The sequence below is a fragment of the Lemur catta genome, chromosome 6 (assembly GCF_020740605.2).
Source record: "Lemur catta isolate mLemCat1 chromosome 6, mLemCat1.pri, whole genome shotgun sequence".
Lineage (NCBI taxonomy): Eukaryota > Metazoa > Chordata > Mammalia > Primates > Lemuridae > Lemur > Lemur catta.
Genome location: NC_059133.1, coordinates 6,697,679 through 6,710,037, shown reverse-complemented (window position 1 = coordinate 6,710,037; position 12,359 = coordinate 6,697,679). Strand labels below are relative to the sequence as shown.

Sequence of the window (12,359 nt, the reverse complement as noted above, 5' to 3'; positions counted from 1 at the left end):
TTTTTAGTTGTCCAGCTAATTTCTTTCTATTTTTAGTAGAGATGGGGTCTTGCTCTTGCTCAGGCTGGTCTTGAACTCCTGACCTTGAGCGATCCTCCCACCTTGGCCTCCCAGAGTGCTAGGATTACAGGCGTGAGCCACCATGCCCGGCCTGTGCTTTCAATTCTTATGGGTATATACCCAGAAGTGGAATTGCTGGATTATATGGTAGTTCTATTCTAATTTTTTGAGCAGCTGTCATACTGTTTTATACCATTTTATATTCCCACTAACAGTACACAAGGGTTCCAGTGTCTCCACATCTTCACCACACTTGTTATATTCTGTTTTTATGATAGTAGCTATCCTAATGGGTGGGAGGTGGTGGGAGATGGTATCTCATTGTAGTTTTGATTTGCATTTCTCTATTGATTAATGATGTTGAGCACTTTACATGTGCTTATTGGCCATTTGTATATCTTCTTTAGAGAAATGTCTATTCAAGTCCTGTGCCCATTTTTGAAGCAGGTTGCTTTGAATTTTAGGAGTTCTTTATATATTCTAGATATCAATGCCTTCTCAGTTATGTGATTTGCAAATATTTTCTCCGATTCCATGGGTTGACTTTTTACTCTGTTTATATTGCCTTTTTCTCCCCTGAAATGGGATCTTGCCATGTTGCCCAGACTGAATTCCTGGGCTCAAGTGATCCTCCCATCTCAGCCTCCTGAGTAGCTGGGACTACACGTACATGCCACCATGCCCAGCTGATACTGCCTTTTGATGCACAAAATATTTAAATTTTCATGAAGTTAAATTTATCTGTTTTTTCCTTTTGTTGCCTTATCTTTCCTATTTTTTAATTATACATGTCAGCCAGTCATGGAGGCTCATGCCAGTAATCCCACCACTTTGGGAGGCCAAGATGGGAGGATCCCTTGAGGCCAGAAGTTTGACACTGCAGAGCTATAATCGTGCCACTGCACTCCAGCCTGGGCAACAGAGTCTCTAAAAAAATAAAAATAATAAGTAAAAGTCATACATGCACATTAAAGAGAGTTTAGAAGGCCAGGTGTGGTGACTCATACCTGTACTCCTAGCACTTTGGGAGGCCGAGGCCAGGAGTTCAAGACCAGCCTGAGCAAGAGCAAGACCTTATCTCTACAAAAAAATAGAAATATTAGTCAGGCATGGTGGCATGCACCTGTATCTTTAGTTACTTGGGATGCTGAGGTAGGAGGATCACTTGAGCCAAGGAGTTTGAAGTTGCAGTGAGCTATGATGAGGCCACTGCACTCCAACCTGGGCAACAGAGTGAGAGTCTGTCTCAAAAAAAACATGATTTTAGAACATTCAGAAAAGAAAAATTAACCCTTAATCGTATCACCCAGTTAATGTTTTAATGTATTTTTTTCCTGTTTTATTTTACTATGGCACTTATATTGTGACAGGCAGCCTCTAAGATGGTTCCCAATGATCCCTACCTCCTGGTTTTTATGCGCTTGTGTAATCTCCTCTTCTTGAGTGTGGACTAGATCTAGCGACTCACCTCTAACAAATGGGACTAAGCAGAAATGATGGAGTGTCATGTCAAAGATTAGGTTACAAAGACTGTAGCTTCCATCTTGGGCACCTGTCTTGCACTCTCACTTGCTCCCTGAGGGAAACCACCCTCCACATTGTGAACTGCCTTATGGAAAGTCACACGTGGCAAGGAACTGAAGAGGCCACTGGACAACAGCCATCAAGAAACTGAGGCTGTCAGTCCAACAGCCTGCGAGGAACTGCATCCTGCCACCAATCATGTGAGTGAGCTTAGACGCAGATCCTTCAGCTTAAGCCCTGGTGAGTCTTGAGATGACTGAAGCCTCAGCTGACACAGCTTGTCTACAACCTCCTGAGAGACCTTGAGCAAGAGTCACCTAGCTAAGCTGTGCCTAGATTCCTGATCCACAGAACTATGATATAATAAATGTTTACTGTTTTAAGGTGCTAAATTTTGGGGTGTATTAGTTGCCTATGGCTACTGTAACTAATTGATACAAACTTGGTGGCTTAAAACAACAGAAATCTATTCTCTCACGGTTCTGAAGACTAGAAGTCCATGATCAAGATGCTAACCAATTTGGTGTCTAGTAAGGGCTTTCTTTTTGGCTTGCAGATGGCCACCATCTCCTATGTTCTGACATGGTCTTTCCTGGATGTGTGTGCAGAGAGAGAAAGAGAGAGGGAGAGAGAGAGAGGGAGAAAGAGAGAAGAAGAGAGATATCTCTTTTCTTATAAGGCCACCAATCTTTTTGGATTAGGGCCCAACCCTTATGAACTCATTTAACTTTAATTACCTCCTAAAGGCCCCACCTCCAAATATAATCACATTGGGGGTTCAACATATGTATTCTGGGGGGACAAATTCAGTCTATAGCAGATGTGGATGTATCTTTTTGAGGGTCACCATTCAACCCACTACATGGGATAATTTGTTATATAGCAATAGATAACTAATATATATATAGTACTCCATTGTAATAGTTTGCTTGTCTGTCTCCTTAACTGGATTTCAGTTCCTTGAGGGCAAGGACTATCTCCTCTTGCTTACTTGTGAATCCCCTAGCTCCTAGCACAGTTTCTGGCTCTTTTTTGTCAAACAGAATAATACTTTGTCAACAGTTCAAAAGTATTAATATATAGAATAATATTTAGTGCGGGTGCAGTGGCTTGTACCTGTAAGTCCCAGCTACTAGGGAGGCTGAAGTGAGAGGATTGGTTGAGCCCAGGAGTTCAAGGCTGCAGCGCAGTGATTGTTCCATTGCACTCCAGCCTGGGTGCCAGCGAGACCCTGTCTCTTAAAAAAAGAAAAAAAGAAAGTAATAATGTGGAAGGTGTACATGATATATTTTTCTCTGAAAGAAAGCAGTTTACAAAACTTTGTACATTGCTGTTGTAAAAGTGTATGGTGAAAGACTAGAACATATATTGTTTTTTTATTTTCTTGGACAGGTATTAATGCTATCTATATTTAAGAGATGTTGAAATAAATGTTAAGTTTATTTATTTATTTTATATAATTATATATATATAATCTTGCATCTTTTGTACATTTAGCATTTTAATGGGCATTTTTCTGCATTAATATCTACTTTTCCCAAATGCTATTTCATAATATTCCATTGAATATGGAACTGTTGTTTTCCAAAGTATTCTGCCATGGAGGGCATTTTTTTCCACTCAGTCACAGTGCCTCGAAGTGTGAACACACCTCTTGAACTTACCTCCGTCAACATTAACCAGTTGCTGGGCTTGTTGGTGCTAAATTAACCCCTGTTGCTTGATGGATTGTCATTGTTAATATATTTTATGGTAAATACAATATATGAACATTTATTCTTAATACACGAAGACATATTTTTTCTTTTTCAGTATTCCTTGTGCACTTACAAAGTGCCAGGAGCCATGCAGCCCTCTGTGAAAGCATATTTTAAAGGGAGTGTCTTAGATTCTTGAGAGAAGGGAAAATAATAATTCTAGCCAGGAATGGTGGCCTACAGCTACTCCTGCGGTTGAAGTGGGAGGATCGCTTGAGTCCAGGAATTAGAGGCTGCAGTAAGCTGTGATTCTGCCACCGCATTCCAGTCTGAGCGACAGAGCAAGACCCCGTCTCTAAAGAAAAATAATCATAAAATAAATAAATAAAATAATTCTGATTGCTTTTAGATAAAAAATTCCTGAGATCATTTATTTTACTTTGTAAAAAATAGTAGAAATAGATTGCTTCCTTTCCTTCCTTTTCCAAGGCTAATGACAGCTACTTTATAAATGCTTACCAGGTTTCCGGGTGGTGAAGACTAATTACTGCGGGCTCTAAGAACAAACCGCTTTAGGTTTAAGTACGACATGCTCCAGAGTCCTCGCGCCCACCGCTGGCCTCAGGGGTCGCCACTCACCAAAGATTGCCAAGCACTCGGCCCGCGCGGGCGCACTGCACTCAGGCGCGCGTTTCTCTCCAAGTGCGCTTGCGCACAAGCTGCGCGGGAAACGAGGTCGCCTCAGCCGAGCACGAGCGAGAAGATGGCTGTGAGACCCGCAGCGGACCCTCCCCGGCCCGGGAGGCGCGAAGAGGCGGTGCTGCTCTTGGAGAGGGCTCATTACCGGCACGATCCGCGCTGGCTGCTGCAGGTGTCCCCACGCCTCTGCCTGGCCTGCGCGCTGGAGCTGCTGCCGGGGCCCGGCGTGTCGGTGCGGGCGGAACCCTTACCCTGAAGGCCTGGGCTCGGGTATTTCCCTCACCAAACCGGGCTGGGCCCGCGCCAGACCAGCTCCCGTGAACCCGACGCACCACCTTCCCCGAAGCTAAACCGGGCCCACCACCTTATTTAATTTCCTCCCTCCATCGGCCCTGCCCCTTCACCCGGCCAAGGTGGCCTTTGATGTCCCACCTCAGCCCCAGTCCTTCCTGCAAGCCTCCCCGCTCTGAGCCCAGGTAGCCCCTTCCCAAATCGGCCTTGCCTCCTGGCTCTGCGCCTCCAGTGGGCCTCTCCCTGTCCACGCTAAACCTGGATCTCACCAAGTCTCACCTGCGCGCCTTCCCGTCTTGTCCCCTTCCCTCTACCCGCCCTGCCTTTTGCTGTCTCCAGGATTCAGCCTTAGCTCAAGCACCCTCCCATTTTAGTCCCCACTCACGCGGTGGGCTGGCACACGCGCGGTGGGCATTTCTCATCCCCTTCAGCTGTCTGGGGATGTAAATGTGGTCGTGGGGCTGCCTACTGTCTGTGATGGCAGGAATGACAGGTGGCGGTTGCAGCCACACAGAACCAGGGTGAATGGGAAGACCTTTCTAGTAGGCAGAGCTGCCTGTTCCCCCAATGCCTACCCACCTTTGCAGTGAGTTTTTTGTCCATGGAGGGAGGCATCCAAGTATAGAGTTTGGGAAATCAATTGTCTCTCAAATTCATGTGAGGGAAATGCATATCTTGGCGGGGCACGGGCTAGGTCAGCAGTTCTCAAATTTTTTGATCTCGGGATGCCTTTACACTTTTAAAAATTGTTAACTCCAGGCCAGGCAGGGTGGCTCACGCTTGTAATCCTAGCACTTTGGGAGGCCAAGGCGGGAAGATCGCTTGAGGTCAGGAGTTTGAGACCAGGCTGAGCAACATAGCAGACTCTGTCTCTACAAAAAATAGAAAACTTAGCAGACTATTATGGCACACGTCTGTAGTCCCACCTACTCGGGAGGCTGAGCCAGGAGGATCGCTTGAGCCCAGGAGTTTGAGGTTGCTGTGAGCTGTGATGACCACCTCACTCTAGCCCAGGCAACAGAGCAAGACCCTGTCTCAAAGAAAAAAAAAAAGTTAACCCCCAAAGGTTGTTTATGTGGGTTATATCCACTGATATATACTGTATTAGAGGTAAAAACAAAATTTAAAGATTTATTAATTCATTTAAAATAATAGTAAACCATTACATATTAATATAAGAAGTTTTTTATTGTGTAAAATATACACAGCATACAATTTACCATTTTAGCTCTTTTTAAATGTACAGTTCTGTAGCACATAAGTAATTTTAAAAATAACTATATTTTCCCAAAACAAAAAAGACAGTGAAAGGAATGGCTTTGTTATACATTTTTGTAAGTTGCTTTAATGTCTGGCTTAAAAGAAGGCAGCTGTATTTCTGCATTCAATCTGTTGCAATATCATATGCCATGTAGTCTTTGAAAAAACTCCACTGTACACGTGTGAAAGAATAAGACTGTAAAAGGCCAAGAACATTTTAATATATGAAAATAATTTTGATCTTGTGCACCTCCAGAAAAGGTTTTGGGCAACCCCAAAGGCCCCCAGACCACACTCTGAGTACCACTGAACTAGCTAATAACCTCTGAGATTTCACTGAGGCCAGAAGTTCTGGGGCTGCTGTGCTTGGACAATGAATCAGAGATGAATAAGACAGTGTATTACAGGAGAAAACAAGGGAGCACATTACTGGGAATTTAGAAGAATGGACATGTTTGTGGTCAAGTGCTATGCAGGGTAAGGAGGGAAATTAGGAAAAGTTTCTTAGAGGAGGAAGCATTTGAATTATGTTTAAGAAGATGGATGAGATTTGGACTAGAGGAGATGGGAGGCTTATCCCAGGAGGTAGGTATTAGGGGGATGAGTTTGGAGGATAATCAGAGTGAGGGGAAATTGAAGGAGATGAAATTGGAGAGACAGGTTGAGGTCACTTCCTTGAAGAGTATGAATCCAAGGTAAGGAGTTTGAACCTAAGCTGTCAATTGAAGGGGAGTTATTGAGATTTTTTGACTAGCTTATTTAGATCGTTAACTTAATGTGTTATGTAGGATGAATCAGCAAAGGAAAAACAAGACTTACAATACCACAGGTTAGAGGCAGTAAGAGGCAATTTTGCCTTTTATTGAACACACTTTTTTTAACCTTAGCTCTTACCAATTGAAGAGGTGATGTAGTCAGTTGTACCCATGTTCCAGTCCTATCCTCAGTGCTCACCCTTTTTTGACCTAATTTTCCCACTGTCCTGGGCACTTTGCACAGCTACTACCCAGTTCTCTGTATAGGGAAGTGTGAGAATTTGTGCCTACATTGAATAGAAGAATGTGTTTTCTCTACTTACCTCTGTCATTACGAAACCCCAGTATCACTTCCCCAGACTATTGAAGTGGAAAGAGCATGGACCTTAGACAAGATGTGGTTGGAGACTTAGATTTGTTCTTTTTTTTTTTTTTTTTTGAGACAGAGTCTCACTTTGTTGCCCGGGCTAGAGTGAGTGCCGTGGCATCAGCCTAGCTCACAGCAACCTCAGACTCCTGGGCTTAAGCGATCCTACTGCCTCAGCCTCCCGAGTAGCTGGGACTACAGGCATGAGCCACCATGCCCGGCTAATTTTTTTTGTATATATATTTTTAGTTGGCCAGATAATTTCTTTCTATTTTTAGTAGAGACAGGGTCTCACTCTTGCTCAGGCTGGTCTCGAACTCCTGACCTCGAGCGATCCACCCGCCTCGGCCTCCCAGAGCTAGGATTACAGGCGTGAGCCACCGCGCCCGGCCTGGAGACTTAGATTTGAATCATTGGAAAAGTCTCCGAGCCTCAGTTGTCTCATCTCCAAAATGGTGATAATAATATCTATTTTTGCTTGCTTCACCAACTTGTTGGGCTTAAGTGAGCTGGTGGACACAAGTGATTTGTGAACAGTACAGTGCTATATAGGTACAGGGCATTAGGAACCTTAGCTTATGTATAATCCTCTGTATGAACACATGGATTCCCTTGTGTAAATGATGCCCTTTTCCATACTTGATCTCACCATAGTTGAAATGATCTTTCTAGTACCATCATGTAATTGTATTTTGAAGTTATAATTGTTTGGGTTCAGAATGGTTAAGACTTGGTTGCTACTGAATATTTTTCTTCATTTGTTTCCAGGTAGTACGCAAGAAGCACGTGTTGTCCTGCTTCCGAGATGCCCTTGTGGGGCATACCTCCCTGGTCACACAGCTGGTGGCTCAGGACCAGAGAGTCTGCAACCACTTCATAAACATGCTTTTTGGTGAGATTAAAAGGGAAACGATATGAGTTTTGCATGTATAGGATGTATATTTGCTTTTGGGGTCTTGGAGAAATGGTCTTAGAAAGATGATTTAGACTTTTTTATTGTAACAGTTTAATTTATTAGCAAATTATTTTGTCATGATGATGTAGAAATGGCTCCTTTTGTAAGACACGTGATCCATTTTATGGTAACTAGCTTTCCTAGAGCTAAAAGGTTAGTAAAGTTGTGAAGATGAATATGGGAAAGCACGATCCTTCAAGAGTCAGGTCTATATGGTCTTTGCACAGGATTAGAAGGTCCAGAATGGAGGCTGCTGACTTGGGTGTTACCCTGATCAAGTTACTTTCCCTCTCCTGGGCCTTAGTTTCTTCATGTGTGAAGTGTAATAGATTAAGTTTTATCTGAGGTCCCTTTTAATTTGACTATAATTCCTAATGGAAGGAGCCATTTTTGGGAGGAGGGCAGCTAACTTGTAGTGGGTGCTTTTCTGTGCCAGAGACTTCTTAGGCTTTTAACTGCTAAAATAGTCCTTTATGGGAGATAGGATGATTGCCAAGGCTCAGGGAGGTCATAGCTAACAAATGGCAGAGCCAGAATTGCACCCCAGGTCTATCACAGACTCCAGAGCACGTGGTTTTTCTGCTGTATCACATTGACAATCCTTACCTTTTTAAAGCCAGGGTGGGTCATTGAAAGTCTAGGTGTTTGATGCTGAGGGTAGAATTTAGCTGAGATACTGCTTAAAGCTGCTATTTGTCTTAGAATCCCCACTGTGCCTTTGTGTGTCTATTTCTCTTAGAAGAAAAACTTAACCACCCCTTTCTTACCTTTCTTGCTCCAAGAACTGTCATGCAGTGTGGAAGATGGGAGTGTAACAGACCTTTGTATTGAAGGTAAAGTGAAACCATATGTATCTAGCATTTGGAGCTGGGAGTATTATCTGGAATTACAGCTCTGGTTACTTGAGGCCTTGGTGAAATTGTCCATTTAGAGACAGATAATCAGAACTCAATTAGTTGTCAATAATTAATTCTACATTTCTTTCTTGGGCATCTATTCTGTGCTAGATACTGTACAGGAACACATAGATGGATAAGACATAGTCCCTGCCCTCTAAGAATTTATAATCTGGAGAAGAGACTGACTGACTAGTAAATAAAATTAATGAGTGCTATTACAAAGGCATATATAAAACTCTGCTTTTTATTACATTTCATATTGGTTCATTGAAAGTTGTGTGCACACAAGTGGTGGTTAAAGCTGTTGAAGTGCATAGGTTTACTCACAAAGGGCTTGTAGAGAAAGAAAGCAAGAGCACTGGGATGGGAGGATTCTTGCAGACAGAACGAGAATGAGAACTGTACCAGTTAGGATCCAGGCTGGTCTCGAGCTCCTGAGCTCAAACGATTCACCCACTATGTAATGCTATTTCATCTGCTCAGTTCTTGTCCACCTCACCACGCAGCTGAAGCTAGAGCGGACCATCCATTGCCTTCTGGATGAGTGCTACAAAGAGGTAAGTAATGCCTGTGGATTCTTGAGATCCCTCAGAATCCTCAGATGTCAGAGCTGAGCCAGTAGCTCTGAGTAGATGGGGAGATTGAATCCAGAGAGGAAACGAAACTTGCCTGAGGCCACTGAGTTGGTGGCAGAGCCAGAGCTAGGGCCTGGGTCTACTGATCCTGCTCCAGTGCTCTTTGCAGCTTCCTTCCTTCCCCGTTCAATCTCCTAGATGCTACGTCCACATGCTGAAGTCCCATCTTTCTGATATAATCGTCCCATGGTCCATTCTCTGTGACTTTCTAAATACAATACAGTTTTCTGTGAGGAATTTGTCAAGGAAATATGTTCACTATGTCTTGCTTTGGTGATTTCATTTAATTTTGAATTGTATACATTACTTTGCACTGAAGGCATTTGCTCTTTTTTTTTTCATTATTCTGTTTTTATCCTGCTTTTTTTCTTTTCATTTTTTCCACTAAGTCTTTCATAGGCAGGCATTTGCTCTTACCAGCAGTGAGGTAAACATTGATTGGGTTTGTTTAACCTGCTATCTTCAATGTATAAAAATATCAAACAGTAGCTTCTGTATTGTGTTTAAGATTGAGGAATAATATCAGAATCACTTTTTATTTATTTTACAGAAGAAAGACAAATCTTAATGCCATCAAAAGCAATGTTTAATTATAAATTATGTTTAAATTATATCATCATTATTTTGCATGTGATTAATAAATCAGATTGAATTTATAATTATATATGTCAATGCTTATCATTATGATGATGCCACTTAACATTTATTGAGCACTTTCTATATGCTAGGTACTATTGTGTTAGGTGCTTTATAGACAATATCTCATTCAGTCTTATCAACAGCCCTGTAAGGCTGGTACAATTATTATTTCCCACCAGAGGAGTTAAGAGCCTTGCCCAAAGTGGTACAGCTAGTCAGTAGAAAAGGTGAAATATGTACTACTGACCTCTCCCTGTAAAGCATCCAGCATAGTGCCTGGCACACAGCTGTAATAATGATGATAATAATAGAGTTTTTTGCATTGAGTCAGCATTCTGTTTTTATGACATTTCCAATTTTCACCCTCTAGTTTCTGGTTCTATAGGACACAAAATATGCTAATTTTAATTCAGTTTAACAAATATATACTGAGCTAGTTACTGAGGACTCTGAGAGGAATTTGACTCAGTCCTTTTCTCCCGGGAGTTCCCAGTAAAATGGGGGAGTTGGACACTTCGCTAAAGAAGCTGATTGCTTATTGTGGTGAGATATATGAACAATATGGGTTGGTGTTGGCAAGATCAATTTTGGTGGGAGATCTATCCTGATCCCAACTGATGGAGTGAAATATGTTCACTTTCTGTAGCTGTGTAACATGCCCTCTATGCGAGGCAGCTTGGCCACCCTGACCCTTCTTGGCAAGTTGGTGGACGCCATCCCTGCTTTGGCAGATGAACTTGTAATGGAGCATGGTGAGTAACCTGTGGGAAGAGCTGCCACTACCCTTTTACCTGTTTTGATCACACTGCCACTGGGTGGCTCATTCACTGGGAAGTCATTATTTTCTTGTTCTAGCCTTCAGTTTCCTCATCTGCAAAATGTGCTCTGTGTAGGTCAATTTGAAAAAGGTCAGTTTCTTGACGCTAGTCTTGGGCTATTTCCATTCATTCTTTAAAACAAATTAAGTAAACATCTACTGTGAACCTTCCTTTTGGATGGAAGGAGGAATTAATTTTGGAATATAGAAGTACTTTTTACTATCCAGGAAAGGCAAATAAATATCTCACAGAGGATTTATCCAAGGGTAAATCACTTAACTTCTCTAAGCTTGGCTTTCTCTTTTGATTAAGCATCCAGAAAACATTTATTGCAGGGGATTACAGAGAATTACCATTACTACCCCATTGGGGATAATAGTTTGGAGTTTCATATAGCAGTTGACATTGTGAGACTTCCCTTGGCTCCTTGGTTGTTTTCTGGACAGGCAACCTGATGGAACATCTGTTGAGAGGGTTAGTATACCCCAACGAGGGAGTGCAAGCTTCTGTCTGTTACCTTTATGGGAAGCTATACTCCTCACCAAAAGCAGCTGAGATTCTTTCAGGACATTTCCGAGAGAAGCTTTGTTCCCTCTTCCTTTCCACTCTGGATGGTGCCCAGACAAAGGAGCTACAGATCAACTGCTTGGGTAAGACATGGGGCTCAAGAGAAAAGGGAGAGTAAGTTTTTGAGGCTTTTCTAGAAGACTAGATATATTGGCCTCTTTAGTAGTGGGGAAATATTCTGGTTTGCAAAGGGTAGAAGCCATGATTTTGGGAGAAGAGATGCACAGACTGTGTGAAAGATGTCTAGACTTGGTGTGGCATCTTAAGAACATTGCCTTTGGAAAGAAAAAAGGAAGGAAATTGGCACAGCAATTTTTCTGTCTCCAGTCTTTACTCCCTGCCCTGGTGCATCCTGTACTTGCTGCTAAGTTAATCTTCATGCTGTAGAGCTCATATCCTGTCACTTTCCTAATCAGAAAATCTTCTTGGCTTCTTCTGTCCTCCAGGGTAAAGTCCAGGTGTCTTTATCTATTTTGTGTTGCTGTAACAGAGTACCATAGACTGGGTAATTTATAAGGAGCAGAAATTTATTGGTTCATGGTTGTAGAGGCTAGGAAGTCCAAGATCAAGGGGCCATCATCTTGCAAAAGCCTCCTTGCTGTGTCATGGGGCAGAGAGGGCAAGAGAAAGAGTGAGAGGAAGCCAAACTTGTCCTTTTATGAGGAACCCACTCCCATGATAAAAATCCCACTCCAGTGATAACAGCATTAATTCATTCATGAGAGCCCAAACCCAAACACCCAAACCCACAATCAAAACACCTCCCACAGGCCCCACCTCTCACCACTGCTACATCAGGGACCAAATTTCCAACACATGAACTTTGGAGGAGGACACATTCAAACCATGGTACTGGGTTTCTCTGCTTGAGGCCCTTTAGGAGCCTCAGTATACTCTTTTAGCCTCTTCTCCTGCTATTTCCTTACATAAATACATAAGGTCTATCAAGTGCTTCTGAGCAGGGAGCTTTCATATTTTGGACAGAACAGATGGGCACTATGATTGGTGACCAGGTGAGGGCCTGTTATGGAGCAGAAGCTATGGAGGAAAGCATAGACTATGGGTGACATCAGCGTCTTTTCACAGTTTGGGCCAAGAGCTCTGTTTTGAACGATCCAGCCACACATAATCAACCTTCCTTCTGTACTAGGCCCTGTGCTGGGCTCTGGGGTCACAGAAATGATCAGACTCAA

At 42.7% G+C, this 12,359-nt stretch overlaps 1 protein-coding gene across 1 annotated transcript in view; it reads left to right on the top strand.

Moving 5' to 3' along the window:
• The first annotated feature begins 4,010 nt into the window (after nt 1-4,010).
• MEI1 (meiotic double-stranded break formation protein 1) overlaps nt 4,011-12,359 on the top strand; it is a 58,956-nt gene continuing 50,607 nt past the window's right edge. Inside the window, exons 1-6 of the mRNA XM_045554796.1 lie at nt 4,011-4,212; nt 7,422-7,545; nt 8,391-8,441; nt 8,991-9,064; nt 10,428-10,533; nt 11,046-11,249. Of these exons, the coding sequence (XP_045410752.1) occupies nt 4,045-4,212; nt 7,422-7,545; nt 8,391-8,441; nt 8,991-9,064; nt 10,428-10,533; nt 11,046-11,249 (727 nt within the window). The 5' untranslated portion in view covers nt 4,011-4,044. The remainder of the gene's footprint in view (nt 4,213-7,421; nt 7,546-8,390; nt 8,442-8,990; nt 9,065-10,427; nt 10,534-11,045; nt 11,250-12,359) is intronic.